General features: G+C 40.5%; 1 protein-coding gene across 2 annotated transcripts in view; it reads left to right on the top strand.

Moving 5' to 3' along the window:
* The window catches only part of LOC124110305 (androglobin-like), a 156,123-nt gene that overhangs the window by 9,514 nt on the left and 125,008 nt on the right, over nucleotides 1-21,601 (top strand). Inside the window, exon 1 of one of the 2 annotated variants that reach the window (XM_046469569.2) lies at nucleotides 17,650-17,741. The exons of the other annotated variant lie outside the window; for it this stretch is intronic. Coding sequence (XP_046325525.2) covers nucleotides 17,665-17,741 — 77 coding nt within the window. The 5' untranslated portion in view covers nucleotides 17,650-17,664. Of the gene's footprint in view, nucleotides 1-17,649; nucleotides 17,742-21,601 lie in introns of those variants that run through there. 2 annotated transcript variants of the gene reach the window in all.

Genomic DNA, 21,601 nt, shown 5'->3' with positions numbered 1-21,601 from the left:
CTACAAAGACGATTAGATATCTTAAGAAAATTTTGCATTACCTGGGACATAGTGTGAATCTTGATAAAACAAAAATAATTGTATTCCGAAACGGTGGCATTATACGAGAAAATGAAAAATGGTTCTATGGTTCTATAAATGTAAAACTTGTCACTTACTACATGTTTCTTGGAGTAATTTTCTCCTCAAGGCTAATCTGGTCAACGGCCTGTAAAAGCCTAGCATCACAGGCTTCTAAAGCCACTAGAGCCATTTATCATGCTTTCAAAAGAAATAGCTATATAACATTCGAAACAGCTTGTACAATGTTTGATTGTAAGATTGCTCATACAGTGTATATTCCTTTATGGGGCTGAAATCTGGGGGGCAAAATATTATGAATGTATAGAAAAAAGTACATACATCCTATTTTAAAAATTATCTTTGTATCGGAAAATATGCCTCTAATAAAGCTAGTCTTGGTGAAACTGGGCGATTAAATATGTTCGTGTTTAGCAAAATAAGGGTACTTAAATACTGGTTGAGATTGCTACGTATGAACCCATGTCGATATCCAAAACAATGTTACAATCTATTTAAACAGTAAGATGATAATGATAAACACACCTGGGTGTCTGATGTAAGATATATTTTGTTTTCTTCAGGCTTCTCATTTGTATGGATCTCTCAACATATTGGTGATGAAAATCTATTTTTACTAAAAATAAAACAAAGGCTGATTGATATGTATTCACAAGAGTGGCATGACTCTATTTCTTCATCAAAACATCTGTCACATTATGCAAATTTGAAATCACTTTTACAGCCAGAATTCTACATCAATAATCTCACGAATAAATCACTCAGGAGAGCATATTGTAAATTCAGAATATCGCTACACGGTTTTAAGATTAACATGCTACGAAAGTTAAAACATACAAATGAAGACTTGAGTCTATATCTATGTACCCACTGTAAAGGGAGGCAATTAGAGGATGAATTTCATGTTTTGTTTATATGTTCAAAATATTTTTCTGTCAGAAACCACTATTTGCCTTGGTTATCCAATGTCCATCATGATAATCACAGTTTATGTAATCTACTCAACTCCAAAAGTATCAACATTTGAAGGCTTTGTCCTTATACTTAAATCAATGCCATTTGCAGAGTTGCGTCCCTTGGGCACGCCAGAAACCTATGATTGTGGGTTCGGATCCCGGTTCGCCCCGATTATGTTTCTAGGTTTGTCAGCACCATACCCGTGCTCGTGGGTTTCACCGAAGTGGTAAACGTCTAAGAACTACATCACTTCAGGTTTTCTTCCCACATTAAGCTGACACGCCGTGATATAACTGCAATAGTGTTCAAAGCGGCGTTAAACCCAACTCACTCACTCACTATACCAGCACAGCACAGCAACCAAGATTTACTGGTCACATTGATAATACCAGGGCAGTATTCAAGGTATACTGGTTGTAACACAGATAATATCAGCACAGTATTCAAGGTATACTGGATGTAACACAGATAATACCAGCACAGTATTCAAGGTATACTGGTTGTAACACAGATAATACCAGCACAGTATTGGAGGTATACTGGTTGTAACACAGATAATACCAGCACAGTATTGGAGGTATACTGGTTGTAACACAGATTATACCAGCACAGTATTCAAGTTTTACTGATTGTAACACAGATTATACCAGTACAGTGTTCGTCATGTTTAACTAAGGTTCTAAAGCAGATGATTCCACCTCAGTATTCATGATGTACGTTGTTGTAACATATTTTAGTCGTATTATTTTTTGCAAACCTGAGAATAAATTATATTTTAGTGTACCAAGGCAATCAAATAGCTCATACATGTACCCATTGTATAATAACAATACCATCGACGAGGTATGAAAATGTCAATAATATATATCCGAAAAATTGTCTTGAACATCTAATGAAGGACGCCAATACTGACATACACTCTATTCCCTCCGAGCATTCATCCGATGCGATGTGTATGTCTCACCAGAGAGCGGAAGGTCAGTGGTTCGCTTTCCTGGTCGCATCCTCCAAAAGACATTAAGAGATGATACACTGTCGGCATTAAGGTGCTAAAACAAGGACTGGTCGGTTCAGAGTCAGAATACTGTGTCTGAGTAGGATATTCATGTCGAACAGTGGCTTGGTATCTCAGTGGGCTCCCACTTATAAAACCGGCATTACTTCCGACAAGTATAGACAGGCGAAAACGCATGCACCCACGCATGTCCATCGCTATAGAACTGCAGAAATCGTAAACGCGACGTTAAACCCTATTTCCACCTCCTGATATCGACATTGTAGTTACTGAGTGGGAGCGGTGTTATTGATTGAACATGCATGAATACCGAGCTACGCAACTTTCGTTTTGAAGAAGTCGTAAAATACGGACCACCTGCTGATGAAGTTCACAACTTTCTCTGTCAATTCCTCTCTGTGCGTGGAGTTATGTCCCCTAAAGCAGTGCACGGCATCAGGTGTGTGGTTTGCACGAGACGTCGAAACACTTACAATGTCACAAAATTTCGATTCTTTGCCTAAAATACATTTTTTAAAAGAAAGGTATTTTTCAACAAGGTCTTTCAAGACAACCAGGGTATGTTCGTTTGAGTTATGCGAACGCATTGTTGGACTAGATCCGAAGCCAGATTTATTATGATGTAAATATGAATAGCAAGACCAGGAGAATTAGAACATTCGATAGCAGGAAGTAGATTAATTTCATATCCCTTTTGATCCATGGAACAAACTCGCACAAGCTTGTACTGTGTATATCTACTTTAGATATTATGATCACTTGTAAATATAGTATTTTCAGCAGCAAAGATGAACTCCCAATCAACAATTAGTCTCATTTGACCACCCAATAAACAATTAGTCTCATTTGACCACCCAGTCAACAATTAGTCACATTTGACCACCCAGTCAACAATTAGTCTCATTTGACCACCCAGTCAACAATTAGTCTCATTTGACCACTCAGTCAAAACTTAGTCCCATTTGACATCCAATCAACAATTAGTCTCATTTGACCACCCAATCAACAATTAGTCTCATTTGACCACCCAATCAACAATAAGTCTCATTTGACCACCCAGTTAACAATTAGTCTTATTTGATCGCCCTATCAACAATGAGTGTCACATTTGACCACCCAATCAATAATTAGTCTCATTTGACCATCCAATCAACAATAGTTACAGAGAGCACGGGTTCGTAGCAAATGTTGAAGCATGTTTGATGCACAAGGTCAGTGTGTATATTATCCATTCCGATTTCTATGCATGGGAGAAACCATTAACTTTCTCTTCAATGGAAATATACTGCGGGAGCAATGGGCACATAAAGTGTCGGTTAATGAGTACCACATGTTGTCTTTCCGGCTTCCATTTACATTCGAGTTCTCTTCTGAGAATAGAAAAGTGATGTTAGTTTGAAGGATGTTATCAAAGGTTTCATGCATACAATGAAACACAAGCAGTTGAACTTGCATGTATAAGTAAAATCTTAATAAATGTACATGTTACACGCTTGGATTATGCCATGCCAAGTACCAGGCTACCTCATAGAAATAGAGACCGCCTCCGTGGCCTAGTGGTACAGCGTCTGCCCGGAGAGCGAAAGGTCGTGGTTCGATCCCCGGTCGCGTCTTACCAAAATACGCTAAAAGATGGTACTTATTGTTACCCTGCCTAGAGCTTGGCATTAGGGGACTAAAACAAGGACTGGTCGGCTCAGTCAGTATACTGTGTCTGAGTGGGGTATTCATGTTAAACTGCGGCATGGTATCTCATTGGGCTAGCACTATAAATTGATACAAGAAGACACACACACATGCATGCACGTCGTTTAAAAGTGCAATAATCTTGGACGCAACGTTTAACCACATTTCTACTCACCACACCTCAGTGATACAGGTGGTCAGACTTATTTCCCCAATAGTTCTGTCATTATTCAGGGATTCACCTGAGTCTCAATATTTTTGAGTCAGTAATGATTTCTTTTTACAGTCCAGGGGCACGGGTGGCCCAGTCGTCTAAGGCGCCGCGATTCGCTGTGCAGAGTTGCGTCCCTTGGACATGACAGAAACCTGCGATTGTGGGTTCGAATCCCGGTTCACCCCGATTATGTTTCTAGATTTGTCAGCACCATACTCGTGCTCGTGTGTTTCACCGAAGTGGTAAACGTCTGAGACCTGCATCACTCCGGGCTTTCCTCCCACATTAAGCTGACACGCCGCGATAAAACTGGAATACTGTTAAAAGCGGCGTTAACACCAACTCACTCACTGACTATTTACAGTCCAGGTACGGTACTTGGTTCCCTTTTGTAAAACGGTCGTAATCCTTTTCTCGATACTTTTTTAAATCATTCAAAATCGTATAAAAGTAAAAGTTAAAAGAAGGGATTACGGTCGGAAATATTTTCTCCCTGGCCAAATGCTGCACCAATCAACCCGTTAAGGTCCGGGTAGAGAATAGGTCTTCCGCAACTCATAAATGTCATCAGAGGCGACTGTGCTTGTTGCGAGGGGCGACTTACGGGATCGGGTGGTCAGACTTGCTGACTTGGTTGATGCATGTCATCGTATCCCAGTTGCTCATGATGTCAATCACTGGATTGTCTGGTTCAGACTAGATTATGTACAGACAGCCGTCATATAGCTGTAATTTTGCCGAGTGCGGTGTAAAACAACAAACAAAACAAAACAATCAAACTGCACCAATCACAATAGATGAATGACTTTATGCTAGTCATAAAATGAAGCTTATTGTCTGAAAGAGAAAGTCGAACGTGTACTGTAAAATTAAATTATGGTCATGCAAATTAACATGCATGTTAATTCGCATGACCTTACTTTAATTTTCTTTAATGATATGTTGTTCATCCCATAGGACAAATTATCAACTCTCAATGTTTAAGGGGACGGTGGGGTATCCTAGCGGTTAAAGCGTTTGCTCGTCACGCCGAAAACCCGGGTTCGATTCCCCATGGGTACAGTGTGTGTATTCCATCCTCCTCCGTGATTTTGCTGGAATATTGCTAAAAGCGACGTCAAACATTACTCACACTCGATTGATATGCGTATTGGAGGCACACTTTTGCGTAAAATATTAAGCCTCGACAAGATCATAAGCGTTTCATTATAATGTATATATGAACGTTATAGCAAAATTGTGCACCAAGGTGTACACAGGTGCACCAACGGCCTCAAGTACAAGGAAACAACGTGGTTTAATCACACATGCACTTATTGTCGTTCATAAATCACGCCCCTTCATAGCCGAGCTGTTTGCGTGCATACATGGACTGCAAACTTATATACTAAAGCAGGCACTCGCACTCGCTTTTGTGTGATCTCACTCCATCCACAATGAGACATGCAATCTCTAGCGTTTACCCTAAAGAGTGGGCAGTCAATTACAGCTTTGATGTGAATAGCACTTTCTAAGACTCAAGCCTTAGGTTACGTGCTTCTAAAGAAATCGGCCGTTACGAAACTAATATTTGACGATAACGATAAGAATGGTTAGCTAAACAACTAATTTAAACTTCCTTGTGGTAGAGACCGCTCCGTGACCTTAATGACAATAGGTCCCTTCAAACAATATACTACGACTGTCGAAAAGGAAATGTCGACATTACGAGTGTCAAACAGTCTGTAATTGCTGGAGCCTTTGACTACTGGGTTGTAATCAAACCAACATTCAAGTATAGTATATTCTGCAAACGGTACTTGACATGTCTTTGGCTTGTGTTTGTTAAATGACCCAAAGATTTTACAAGAAGGAAGGACTATTCATCTCGACAAGGGTTCATTTTGTTGGGGCGTTTGTTGGACGAAAGTGGAATACGGGTTTCTGTCCCATTTCGGATTGATGTGACGAAGCACTTTTTGAAAATGTCGTTTCATAAATTGGTTCAACGCGTCAGAAATAAGAATTTATGTGAAACATCAGAATCAAATATGGAAAGTGCGGAGAAGGGGACTGACGCTGTGGATGGCGGCACTCCGGTCAAGGGAAGAAGATTTAACGCAGTGGTCAAGAAAGTTGTCAAAATGAACACATCGTTTTCACTTTCGTAAGTATTTGAAATTAATGTTATTGGTTTAGGAGCTTAACTATGACGCTTTAAAATCGTTTTGTCCTGAATTTGAGAAAATATATACTGGCATATAACTATCACCACAAGCAGAAGACAAAATTAGACTAGTATCATAGAGATTAGAATTCTTTCACAAACTTAACCATGCAGGGAATCGAACCCGTGTCTTCGGATTGACGAGCGAACGCGTTTACCACTTGGCTACGCGACCCCGTCTGCCGACTTTAAGAACATGTCAGAGTTCAATCCAGTTCTTTTACAAAGGGCGGTCGGGTAGCCTAGTGGTTAAAGCGTTCGATCGTCACGCCGAAGACCCGGGTTCGATTCCCGACATGGGTACAATGTGTCAAGCCCATTTCTGGTGATATTGCTGGAATATTGCTAAAAGCGGCGTAAAACCGCTCAATTACTGTACACGCTACTTGTGTTCATAATTAAGGCCGATCAAATGAACTGTTTCCACACATTCAAATTTTACAAGAGACTTAAGATTAGTTTCCCTATATCTGGCTAACTTAGTATGTCATCTTACCCCAACTGGTTGATTTAACGCCGACGGCCATTGGGAATACGGAGAACAAGTCTCAGAACCAATGCTTGATCCCAGCCAATAATGTATCTGAGAACCCAATGAATAGCTGAACCTGATTAACTGTGCGCTGTCTTGATGATGTCATGTATGAATGATACTGTTTTCATTCATTCACCCACTCACGTCATGAGATTCCTGGCAACATGTCTGGAAAATAACGCAGGTGAAATATTAACTGACGTGTAAAAGCTCATTCGGCAACCCATTTTCTTTCAACGGGCTCGATAAAATATAATACTGTTGTTTTTATTTTACAATCATTTCATCTCTAACTAATCAATACGTCATCATTATGTGTGTTTTCTAGCCATACAAGAGTAGATTCCTTTAAGGAGGTGTGTTCGCTTTGTCTCTGTAACAGAATAGATGCACCATAGTTTAGCCATTATTCTCTGCTCATTTAGACGAAATCAATCATTTGTGGCACATCCAGTAAGGGTAGGAGAACGATCGTTACTTGCATTCTATAGTGTGGTAATGGTGGGAATATGAGAGGAGATTTCTAAAGATGCCTCTTTTTAGGCTCCAGATTGTTTACGATTCTTTTACAATGAATATTCGATAGTAATAATGAGAAGGCTCGGGTTACAGTTTACCGTACTTACTGTTGTACAAGAATACAAGTACGACGTTGTTTTCCCTTTTGATAATTCCATGCATGTAACATATACATTGGCTGGTAATATTGTGTTTGTTTGTTTGTTGTTAAAACGTTGCACTCGGCAATAGTCTAGCCATATGCTGCGGTCTGTAAATAATTGAGTCTGGACTAGACAATGTAGTGTTTGACATCATGAGCATCGATCTACACAATTGAGATACGATGATATGCATCAACCAAGTCAGCGAGCCTGACCACCCATGCCGTTAGTCGCCTAGTGCGCCAAGCGTAATTGCCTTTCATGGCAAGCAAGGGTTTAACATTTAGATGGGATCTTAATTATCACACACGTATTTTCATCGACACAACTAATTTGTTACATCGGATCTTACATGTTACATCAGTACTTGCATGTTACATCAGTTCTTGCGTGATACATCAGTACGTGCATGTTACATCAGTACTTGCGTGTTACATCGGTACTTGCGTGTTACATCAGTACGTGCATGTTACATCAGTACTTGCATGTTACATCAGTACTTGCGTGTTACATCGGTACTTGCATGTTACATCAGTACTTGCATGTTACATCAGAACTTGCATGTTACATCAGTACTTGCATGTTACATCACTACTTCCATGTTACATCCGTACTTGCATGTTACATAAGAACTTGCATGTTACATCAGAACTTGCATGCTACATCAGCACTTGCATGTTACATCAGAACGTGCATGTTACATCACTTCTTGCGTGTTACATCGGTACTTGCATGTTACGTCAGAACTTGCATGTAAGATCACTTCTTGCATGTTACATCAGAACTTGCATGTTACATCAGTACTTGCGTGTTACATCAGTACGTGCATGTTACATCAGTACTTGCATGTTACATCAGTACTTGCGTGTTACATCGGTACTTGCATGTTACATCAGTACTTGCATGTTACATCAGAACTTGCATGTTACATCAGTACTTGCATGTTACATCACTACTTCCATGTTACATCCGTACTTGCATGTTACATAAGAACTTGCATGTTACATCAGAACTTGCACGTTACATAAGAACTTGCACGTTACATAAGAACTTGCATGTTACATCAGAACTTGCATGCTACATCAGCACTTGCATGTTACATCAGAACTTGCATGTTACATCAGAACTTGCATGTTACATCAGTACTTGCATGTGACATCAGAACGTGCATGTTACATCACTTCTTGCGTGTTACATCGGTACTTGCATGTTACATCAGTACTTGCATGTTACGTCAGAACCTGCATGTAAGATCACTTCTTGCATGTTACATCAGTACTTGCATGTTACATCAGAACTTGCAGGTTACATCACAACTTACATTTTACTTCTCTGATACAATCCTACAGACAACATACGAAAGACCAAATGCGTGTTGGTGAAACTAAAGGGCAAATATTGTATCTTTATCAAAGTTATGTCTTCACATAGTTTATCAAGAACACTACGGTAACTGACAAGCCATGGTTATGGGTGGTTATTATATTTCGGGCTCATAATCATATTAGTCCAAACTAAAAAACCGAATAGTAAACGAGAGACTTCCCACTACCTCTGTAACCATGAAGAGCAATACCAGGAAGAACTTGCTCACTGTCCCACCTAGGTAAGTCCTTTTGTCTTACGACATTCACTTTACTAATCATCGTATTTATAAGTTATCTAAAAAGCCTACCATTGATGTGCATTTCATCCTCTTCTTAAACGTCTTAAAGTGAATAAAACACAGCGGTTGGCCTTGTGGTCTACGGCTCCGAAATTCGTATGATGTTCGTATGATGCCTGAGAGTACTTGTCGTTCGAATCCCAAATTCGACCTGATTATGATCCTTGTTCCAACAAGTATCCGTGTTCACGGGTTTCACCAAAGTAATACACGTCTGTGATCTGAGTCGCGACAGACGTTCATAAAGAATAAATGACAGGCTGCAATATAACTCAAAGTTTCAGAAGTCCAAGTGAGCCTTTATTATTTGAGTCTGCAGTTCTCGTAGTCGGTGGTGTAGCCTAGTGGTGAAACCGTTCTGTCGTCACCTCCGGGTTCGATTCCTCGCATGGATACAGAGTGTCAAGCCATTTCTGGCGTTCGCGTCCTCGGATTACGAGGATATTGCAAATCATTCTCACCCACTCTCTTAAGCTAGATGAGATCTGTTTAATATTCATAAAACCATATATCAACTTGAGGGATATAGTTCATTAATTATAATATGTTGAGTTCTACCAAGTGCCACTGAGCACAAAAAGAAACTGTGCATGTGATAAAATGATACACTGAAGTACATGTATATATCTTAAAAGTTGAAACTGATGGATAATATTTCGGTATGATGATAACACATTATTTGAATGTTGCTCTGCCTAACACAGTTAGGGAACACTACACATCAGCACATCAGTACTTGTTGTTTTTACATCCCTACATGTATATTTCAACGTACGTTATGGAACATCAGAATCTCAAGCATCACGAACTGACAGGTCATGTTGATCTGCTTCTTTATGTTTGGGGGTACACGGGTGGCCCAGTCGTCTAAGGCGCCGCAATTCGCTGTGCAGAGTTGCGTTCCTTTGGGACGCAAGAAACCTGTGATTGTGGGTTCGAATCCCGGTTCGCCCAGAATATATTTCTAGGTTTGTCAGCCCCTTGCCCGTGCTCGTGGGTTGCAAAAAAGGGGTAAACGTTTGAGACCTGCATCACTTTGGCCTTTCCTCCCACATCAAGTTGACACGCCGTGATATAACTGGAATACTGTTGAAAGCGGCGTCAAACCCAACACACTCACTCACTCTTTCTGTGTAACGAACATCATATAGGTGTGTTGGCTTTTGTACAGACATCCACAACTTGGTCCCAATTGCGTGGACCGATGCTCATGATACACGAGTAAATCACTGGATTGTCTGTTCCAGACTCGATTATTTTCAGACCGCCGTCATATAGCTGGAATATTGCTGCGTGCGGCGTTAAAGAATAAACAAGCAAACAAACTTATGTTTTGACGTAGATATATTACTAGTAATACACATGTACACATATATAGGTGTCTGTTCTGAAATAAATACCAGTAATTACAAGTGATTACAGATATAGTTGGCTGTTATTACATAAATACATTACAAGTGATACACGTGTGCACAGCTATAGTTGGCTGTTATTACATAAATACATAACAAGAGATACACGTGTGCACAGCTATAGTTGGCTGTTATTACATAAATACATTACAAGAGATACACGTGTGCACAGCTATAGTTGGCTGTTATTACATAAATACATTACAAGCGATACACGTGTGCACAGCTATAGTTGGCTGTTGTTACATAAATACATTACAAGAGATACACGTGTGCACAGCTATAGTTGGCTGTTATTACATAAATACATTACAAGTGATACACGTGTGCACAGCTATAGTTGGCTGTTATTACATAAATACATTACAAGCGATACACGTGTGCACAGCTATAGTTGGCTGTTATTACATAAATACATTACAAGATATACACGTGTGCACAGCTATAGTTGGCTGTTATTACATAAATACATTACAAGCGATACACGTGTGCACAGCTATAGTTGGCTGTTATTACATAAATACATTACAAGCGATACACGTGTGCACAGCTATAGTTGGCTGTTATTACATAAATACATTACAAGAGATACACGTGTGCACAGCTATAGTTGGCTGTTATTACATAAATACATTACAAGTGATACACGTGTGCACAGCTATAGTTGGCTGTTATTACATAAATACATTACAAGCGATACACGTGTGCACAGCTATAGTTGGCTGTTATTACATAAATACATTACAAGAGATACACGTGTGCACAGCTATAGTTGGCTGTTATTACATAAATACATTACAAGAGATACACGTGTGCACAGCTATAGTTGGCTGTTATTACATAAATACATTACAAGAGATACACGTGTGCACAGCTATAGTTGGCTGTTATTACATAAATACATTACAAGCGATACACGTGTGCACAGCTATAGTTGGCTGTTATTACATAAATACATTACAAGCGATACACGTGTGCACAGCTATAGTTGGCTGTTATTACATAAATACATTACAAGTGATACACGTGTGCACAGCTATAGTTGGCTGTTATTACATAAATACATTACAAGCGATACACGTGTGCACAGCTATAGTTGGCTGTTATTACATAAATACATTACAAGCGATACACGTGTGCACAGCTATAGTTGGCTGTTATTACATAAATACATTACAAGCGATACACGTGTGCACAGCTATAGTTGGCTGTTATTACATAAATACATTACAAGCGATACACGTGTGCACAGCTATAGTTGGCTGTTATTACATAAATACATTACAAGTGATACACGTGTACACAGCTATAGATGGTTGTTATGGCATAGTGAGCAAGTGTGACCCAGTAGTCGAAGACGTCGCAATTCTTTGTACAACGTTGCCGTCCTTAGGCATGCCAGAAGCCAATGATTTTGGGTTCGAATCCCTGTTCGCGCCGATTATGTTTCTAGGTCCGTCAGCACCATACCCGTGCTTGTGGGGTTCACCGAAGTGGTAAACGTCTGACATGCATCACTTCGGGCTTTCCTCCCAAATTAAGCTGACTCGCCGTGATATAACTGGCATATTGTTCAAAGTGGCCTTAAACCCAACTCACTCACTCACTCAATCTTATGACATAAATCTGTGATACGCGTGTACACGTCTTGGAATGTCTGATTTGTCATAAATGTACGAGTAGTGATATTTTTTACACAGCGTAGTATGCCCTTTGAGTACAAAAGCACCTGGATGTCACCACATTGAACATAGATTAATCTTCACATAACATTTGAACTCGCCGCTGTTCTGTGTACGCCATGTAGACAGTGATACCAGACTGTATGCCCTGTCTGTGACTCATAATACCCTATAGGTCGACATAGGTCTGATTGACGGGAAAACCATTGACCTGTAGTGACATGCATGATAACAGTCTGCGATGCGAGCCTTCTGCTACCTCCAGATAACTCATATCAGTCCCAGGTACATGCTCTACAGGTATGCCTTGCAACGTACTGCACGTAACAACACCCGTTGAGATCCGGGTCATAATAAGTCTTCAGCAACCCATGCTTGTAAAAGTCGACTATGCTTGTCGTAAGAGGCGACTAACGGAATCGGGTGGTCAGACTCGCTGATTTGGTTCATGTTATCGTATCCCAATTGCGTAGATCGATGTTCATGATGTCAACGACTGGCCATGGGTTGCCTGATCCAGACTCAATTATTTACAGACCGCTGTCATATAGCTGGAATATTGCTGAGTGTGTCATTAATTCAGTTCAGGTACGTGTCATTAGTTGTATACAGCAGTCTAGGTGACATGTTATTACGTTAGTATGTGCTTCAGGGTAGGTTGGCACGACTTTGTTCACACACTCTATCAGCGTTCTCTGGAACAACTGTAAAGCTACTCTGGTCAACACACATAGCCGAAAAATGCAAACGTCCTACACGCCTAACCTATTGCAATACTCAATAGTTCCTGATGGCAAGTGATATTGAACAGTTCCTGATGGCAATGGATATATAACAGTTCCTGATGGCAAGTGATATATAACAGTTCCTGGTGGCAATAGATATATAACAGTTCCTGATGGCAATTGATATATAACGGTTCCTGGTGGCAATTGATATATAACAGTTCCTGATGGCAATTGATATATAACAGTTAATGATGGCAATTGATATATAACAGTTCCTGATGGCAATTGATATATAACAGTTCCTGATGGCAATTGATATATAATAGTCCCTGGTGGCAATTGATATATAACAGTCCCTGATGGCAATTGATATATAACGGTTCATGATGGCAATTGATATATAATAGTTCCTGAAGGCAATTGATATATAACATTTCCTGATGGCAATTGATATATAACGATTCCTGATGGCAATTGATATATAACAGTTCCTGATGGCAATTGATATATAACAGTTCCTGATGGCAATTGATATATAACGGTTCCTGATGGCAATTGAACCTCAGCAGTTTACATTCACCTTGTAAAAACAAATGTTCTTTTTTTTTCTTGTTTGCGAATCATCTCAAAACTTCTGATTTTTTTTTTTATCGTGACTTCAATAACTACGCAAATGAAAAATAAAATGCCTTTCCTATCATTGCCTATTTCACTGATCAGCTGTTAGATGGTTACCCAAACTGTGCTAATGACAATATCGACTAGAAAAATATGACACTAACTACTAACCAGTGATGCAGGAAACCGTTAATAGGAACAAATTACTTGACCTGATCATGTTCCTTTCTTTAGACTCCGGTCCAGACAGACTAATGACATATGTCAGGAAGCACGTTGGAAACTATGGTGACGGAATAACTAAAAGTCATCATTCCATTAATAACAGCGATATAACTTAGAAGAAATAAATGAGAACGGGTTTGTCATTAAGTGAAAAGTAGAAGACCACAGCATGGCACCGTCATGAGACATGACAACTATGTGTGTTGTTGTCATGCAACACTACTTCAAAACTCCAAGCTGTAAGCTGATATACGGCCCTTCTCGCTGTGCACGCATTCATTGCAATCTATCAGTCTGCTGCCGATACATTTGAACGCCGTATTTGTAGCTGGAAGTATGTCTGGTAACTATATCTATAAATTAATTACCGGATAGAATGGGGGTTTGGGGGAAGAGCGTTGTTTCTATTATGTTCCTCCGCTTATTGGCATTAGTGTCAAAAGGGACAGAGAATTCAATTATATAAATGATTTCATTGGTTTTATCAAATAGGACAAGATCAGGTTTGTTGGCCTGGATATGTCTTAGGCTGTATACGGGCTTATTCCAAAGAATTTTGTATTTATCATTTTCCATGACGCCCTCTCATATTCTGGGTCGTACCATGGATGGACCGTCAAAACCACAAGCATGGCGAAGACGGTAATAAAATGATCGAGCCACTCCATCATGTCGCTTAAGATACTGTGTTTGTGGCAAAGCTGGACATCCACTGACAATGTGTTTGACAGTCTCATTAAATTCATTGCCTATTCTACATTTCATATATTGACGGTTTTGAGTGTGAAGTGACTGGTCCTGAGCAGCAAACAGAAAGCCTTCTGTTTCACTTTTCAGCCCAGCCGACTTCATCCAAGCGAAGGACTCAGCAGAGTTGCTTTCTTTTCAACACACTGCATATCAACTCTGAGCATTGGTCGTTCAGAAAGCCTCTCCTTATGTTTCGGCCGATTTGACATGGCACTTCGCTTGGTTAGCACTCATTTCTGTACCATCCAGCAGTACCGACACATCAACAAAATGAACACTGACATTGAGAATATGTCCCACATACTTGGCTCGTTTAATGAAACCTTGGAATGCCTTGTTTTCATCATGAGTCTTGAGGATCATCAGACAATTGAATGTGTGCAAGAGTACACAATACAATTCCATCATGAAGAGCATCCACGTTAATCAAACCACGCCCTCCCATTATAATTTGAAAACTTTAGCGATTGAGGGAAGGGCGAGGGTGGTGGGATCTAATGGCTGACATGATTCTTCGTATGAGGCTGTCAATACCCTGAAATTCTTGTTTCGTCCAATCAACAACACCTAAAGTCATCTGACTGATGTCCCCTCTTCTACCTTGCCACGATTCAGATGACGAATATCGCAATTGTCAAGGCCAAAGGATATCAGAAAAGGACTCGACAATGAGAATCTGTTTTTAGTGTGGAATCTCCTTTGGCAAGAGGTTCAAGTTCATCCGTGTAAAGGAGGTGAGTGAGGGGTGTTTGGGATCTGTGCTGATCCAGGATGATAACATTCCTCTTTGATAAGCAAAAAGCTTAATGGATTTAGTGACAAACAGAAAAGCAAAAGACTAAAAGAATCGCCCTGTAATATTCCTCTTCAAATAGAAATGGGTTCCGAAGTCACCACCTGCCCCTGCGAATACCCCTCAAGCTGGGTTGACCAGCAATTCATTAAAGACTTGAGTAAAACACGTAGTCGCTCGTGGAGGTCAATACATTCCAGTTACTTCAAAATCCATTCGTGTGGTACAGAATCATAAGCCTTTCTGTAGTCTATCCAACACATTGTGAGGTTACGGAGGTAAGCGTTTGGCTCTTCAAGGATTATTTTCTGAACTAGCAATTAATCCTTACAACCCCAACATCACTTCCTGGCTCTTTTCTGCTCCATGTAAATAATGTCATTGGAAGCGAAGCATGATGACACAAGATCTGTAAGACACCTTGTAAATATATTGTGTTGTGTTTTCAGAGAAGTTATTGGGTGGATGTTTTTAGGGTCAGTCAAATCACCTTTCTTTGGGAGAAGTATTGTTCGACCTTTGCACATCCATGGCGGAGAAGTAATGGTGTTTGGACTCATGAGAACAGTTTCCAATACCGGTTTCGAATACCATCATGCCCAGGCGCCGTATTAGATTTGGACTTTATAATTGCTTTTTTCAGACAATCAGGTGTAATGAAACCCAACAATGGTGACCTTATTTTTTCGTGTACACTATCATTGTAATCCTCTACCCATGGCTCCTCAAGATTACAGTTGCCGGGTAAAGACCACAACTGCTTCAAAAATCTTTCACTGCAATCCATGGTGGGTCTTTTCTCTTCATTGCCATTGGTTGCATTTCAATGCCTGCAAAATGTTTTTTCATGAGATGTGAACAATTCTTTTATGAAATTATTTATCTTGTCCCACTTCCTTTTTCTCACTGTCCAAACCTTTAACTTTGACCTTCAGAAAATCAAGAATTTGATTTAAAATTTTCTCTTTTAATGTCTTTTATTTTGTTTTTCATTTTTTCCAAATTGATTATTGGCGTTTTGACATTGATTGCACTGAGGAACGTAATCTTAAGCAAAGTTGTATCCAGGATATATCTTTCAGTGTTATTTGAAACCGGTTCTTCTTTTCATGATTTTGTTGTTCAATGTCTTTGGAAACTGTATGGAGTTTATCCAATGTTATACGCAAAGAACAGTCCGCATTGAGAGTGAACGAAATAATGTCATTTAATTTATCAAGTTGATTCTGTGGAAATGATTAGTTAATTTGTTTTATTGGCCTCCGTTTCTCAATCGGAAAATCACAGATTTGATTATAAAATGACATGAACAAAATATTAGTATACAAGAGATCATCGGAAAGATCATCGTCAGAAAGAGGGAAAACTCAAAATCTTTGAGGCCAACATCAGGAATTTCATTTTGTGAGCCCATGAGTTGGTCATCAGTGATAACTGCATCATGTACTTTAGAGAACAATGCGAACGTCCATTTGCAAGTTCGGGTCGACTTCTGTTGGAACTGGGGGTACATGCAAAGGTGCCTGACGAGTGTTGGCTCACCAGGTTCACGGCGCATACACAGCTTCAGTCGCCGGAGCTGGTCGCGAATATTCTGCACTGGCAGGTATGCATACACTGGCATGGCTTTGTCCCAATGTTGCTTCAGTATTGTGCCATTTAAATGGGTATGTCTGGCCATCCTGTTGCTTTCGCACACTCAAGAAGTGTGGACTCAATTAAGTTGGTACGTCCAAGATATTCTTGGATGGGTTCAGTGCCTCCCCCTTGGGTAGGTGCCATCTCCAGTTTGGTTGCTATGTATACCGGAGGGGAGGCTGACTGGGCTGCGGAGTTGAAAGATGTTGTTTTTTTCGTTCTGTAACCCAGTGTTCACCAGCTTCAGGGGGTAGTCCTAACTGCACGATGTACGTTTGCTTCAGGGGATTAAATCCTCCCTATGTAGGTCCACCACGGAGAGGCGTACATTATAAGGCCCTTTTTTATTACTACTGTCACTAGCAGTAGTACTACTAGTAGTAGTAGAATTATTATTATTATAGACCGTGTTCGTAACACGTGAATTTTGTCCGAGATTATCATCGGGACACGTTGGGCGCTTTAGGTTTTCCACGAATACCAAATCGCCCTGAGGTTTTGTTGCACCCTGTTTTGATTTAAAACCAACCCCCAACCCCCAACCCCCACTCCCCAACAAGCCCCTCCAACCACATTCTTCACAAACTCCGTTCCTGTCAGACTGCCGACTGGACCGGAGCGACATGGTTCATTAATAACATGCCAAAACCCTCAACAATTTGTCAGCAGGGAATAGGCTCGCCCGGTGATTACCCTGAGGCGGTAATTGACATCGGCCACAATGCCTCTGTCTGTTTTCCTATCAAAGTAAACGAAACATGTACAGTACACCGCAGTCGTGACCAATTCACGGAACATGGATGTAAAAAACATCAGTCCAGGAAAATGGCAAAAAACTTTCAAAACTGTGAAACTCGTTGGATCCGTGTTTAGGTAGGTAGAATATTATTTTGTCATTGTTAATTTGACGAGATCGGTAAGTGTCCTGTTTTCTTCCTTGGCCACACTGCAAGCGTGTGTTAGTTTTGTTCACTCGTGCATTTAACCCTTAGGTGCGGTGCCTTGTTTTCTTGTCGCTTGTGTTCGTAGTGTACATGTACGCCTGCATGTTGTATAATGTTATACATGTATGTCTGTGAATCATGTCTATCGTAACGGTTGTTATCAAATTGTAAAGGAAAGATCCATCCCATATGTCTGGGTGGCCTACATCAACTTAAATAATGGTAGACCCGTGAAGATTCCGGCGTAGAATAGGTCTTCAGCAACCCATACTTGCTGTAAAAGGCGACTGTGCTTGTCGTAAAGGTGACTAACGGGATCGGGTGGTCAGGCTCGCTGACTTGGTTGATACATGTCATCGATCCCAATTGCGTGGATCGATGCTCATGATGTCAACACTGGATTATCTGGTCCAGACTCGATTATTTTACAGACCGCCGTCATATAGCTGGAATATTGCTGAGTGCGACGTTAAACAACAAACAAACAAACAAATAAATAATACTAACTTTCCCATGAGTTGTTGAAGTTCTGTACATTGCTCTGCATTCATCTCCTTGGGACAAAAACGCATATTCGTTAAATATTGTTCGTATAATAAATTAAAATGTTTGCGACATGTCATATTGAACTATTACCGATAGGTGTTGCGATTGCAAAGATGCTTTAAGGGTATCTGACGCGTTGAAGCTTCGCGATGGTTCAAGCCTCTGTTAAGAAATATATGCTTTTAGTTTATTGGGTACATTATTCAGGCATGTATCGTAGAACAATGTAAACAATTCGTGTATATGGTCTCCAATTGCATATGTAGGCATTCGGAGCTAATATACACCAAGATTCAATTACAATGCCCCATGTAAAACATCTGCAAAATGCAGTGGCCATTGTACGATTCCGGCTATATCATCAACATGTGTTTATGAATCACAATCAAAAGGTGATGAAACCAGGTGTTCGCGAAAATTGTGGGCGTGGCCTGCCCTACCGGTGGCAACAGCAACTCAATTGTTCACCTGAAATGGTACAAGTCAAGATAGGGAATTGCGTCAGACATTTTGAAATGTCATCCACGTATCTATCACAAAACTGTTTAAAAGCTTTGCTAAGGCCTTCAATATCGTAGCCTTGATCAAAGAACTTCTGAGCAACCGTCATATGCGTGACGCACTTTGAAATCTTGGTGAAAAGATCATACTCGATGGCACTTCATATGTTGTGAAATGTAGACAACAAAGCCTAGAGATCAAATGTCTGGCGATTCTGTAATTAACTTTCACAACTAAATTTGACACCAGTGACTTCAAGGGACATGTCCGTGGCTCGTTTCATTGATACTTATCGTACGGTAAACATATATTTAACCGTATAGGTATTGTTATGCGTTTATATGACCAAAATGACACCTGAAGCAAATATGTCATGTGAATATACCTTTACACTACCTCCTGGCATTATTGAAATTCACTAAATAATCGTATGTACGTACAACAGTTTCTATGTCACTTTCGCGTACCTTCGTTGATCGCCTCCGTTGTCTAGTGGATAGAGTATCTGCCCGGGAAATGAGGGTCGTTGGTTCAATCCCCGGCCACTGTGCAGATTTGCTTCTCCAAGGTATGCTAGAAACCTTCTATCCTTGGTTCGAATCCTCCATTCGTCCTGAATGTGTCCAGATTTGTCATCACCATACCTGTGTTAATGAGTTTCGCCAAAGTGGTTAAGTCTGAGACCTGCATCACTTCGGGCTTTCCCCGTCTTGCCAAACGACTTTAAAAGATGGTCCTCATTGTTACCCTGCCTTGTGTTTGGCATTAAGGGGATAAAACAAGAACGTCTTGCTTGAAGTATACCGTGTCTGAGTGGGGTATGCATATTAACCATTTTGACATGACCAGCACTAGAAAAGCGGCATTAGTCCGTAATGGTACAAACAGACGCACGCACGCACGCACGCACGCACATCGCTATATAAGTTCAATACTCTTGAACGCAACGCTAAATCTTATTTCACCTCACCTCACCTTGGTGTATATACACGCATACTTACAAAAGCACCAGTATGAAAATGTGTCCCTACAAACTGGATTTAAGTTGAGGAATTTAAAATGCATACATCTAAATGTTGAGGTTTGTGCATCAGTTTTCAGTGGTAGACTCAAGTTGCAGAAGCCTTACGTCGTCCCGACTGTATGAATTTGGTCATATTTCCATAATTTAGGTATCTTAGACAGTGCCCAGTGAAAGGGGGCAAATTAAGTTCGGATTAAAGGGGTTCAGAGTAACTGTATTTCACTGTATGTCGTTTTGTTGGTCAATGTTCCATTCGTCAGAACATTAACATCAACCCCATATAATGTGTTACTCAGCACTGTTATAATGGTATATGGGGGCACGGGTGGCCCAGTCGTCTCAGGCTCCGCGATTCGCTGTGCAGAGTTGCGTCCCTTGGGCACGCCAGAAACCTATGATTGTGGGTTCGTATCCCGGTTCGCCCCGATTTGGTTTTACCGAAGTGGTAAACGTCTGAGGCCTACATCACTTCGGGCTTTCCTCCCACATTAAGCTGCCACGCCGCCATATAACTGTAATATTGTTAAAAGCGGTGTTAAACCCAACTCACTCACTCACTATAATGGTCTATACGTACTCTGCACTGAGGGCACAACATGTTTCAAATACACATTGTGCACGGGTGTCGTTTATGGACATTGTATCATTAAAATGTTCGGGACAATATTAACTAAGATGCAAGATGAGGGTGATTTTATCAGCTTATCTCCTGAACTCATCACGAAATGCCAGCCTCCGATTATATCATTAATAAGTGATAGATCTAATTCATATAAAGATCTAAACCGTTCTGTTTCTAAACGGTCCAGTAATAGCGGAAATATTATCATCGGAAATCAATAAAAACGAACGGAAAGGTTTTTTTGCCCAATATTAGCTCACATTTTTTCTCCATGTGTTCAGCAATAGTCGAAAGGTTAATAGCTTCAAAATATTTTAATGTGTACCAGACCGCCTCTGTGGTCTAGTGGATAAAACGTCCGCCAGGAGAGCGGAAGGCCTGGGATTCCGTCCCTGACCGCGTCATACCAAAAGGACGTTAAAGGGCGGTACTTGTTGTTACCCTGCCTGGAGTTCGGCATTGAGGGGCTAAAACAAGGACTGGTCGGCTCGGTGTCAGTATACTGTGTCTGAGTAGGGTATCCAAGTTAAACTGTGAAAGGGTTTCTCCGTGGCCTAGCACCATAAAACTGGCATTCGTCCGGACTAGTACAAGCAGCCAGCCACACACACGTGCATGCAATTCGCTATATGAATGCAATAGTCTTGAACGCGACATTAAACCCCATTTCACATATGTATAGCATCTTGTCTACACGTCGATCGTATCGACCTATAACATGTTTACCTTTGTAAGGTTGACATATGGAGCAGGTACATCGAACAGGTCCCTATTCATTGCTTGTTGGGGATTGACTCGCGATTCAGATCACTTACCTGTTGTATTGTGTGTCATCGCCCCTTATGAGTCGGTGCTCATTCTATTGACCCCCGGGTTGCCTTGCTCAGATTTGATAATTTACAGCCCGTCGTGAAATAGATGGGATGTTGCTTAGCGTGGCGTACAACAAGGTTTGCTAACTCACCGTTGGCCATTTAGGGCAAAGCCTATTGAATAGGCAGAGTTTGGAGTGATGTGGGTCATACATATGGAAGTGTGAACTTAAATGTTTTGGGTTTTTTTAATTTTACCGTTTACCCCCCTTGATCCGCCATGC

This window comes from Haliotis rufescens, unplaced genomic scaffold (genome assembly GCF_023055435.1).
Source record: "Haliotis rufescens isolate VD_foot unplaced genomic scaffold, xgHalRufe1.0.p SCAF_5, whole genome shotgun sequence".
NCBI lineage: Eukaryota > Metazoa > Mollusca > Gastropoda > Lepetellida > Haliotidae > Haliotis > Haliotis rufescens.
The sequence above is the reverse complement of the archived record's forward strand: the minus strand, read 5'-3'. Positions and strand labels throughout refer to the sequence as shown.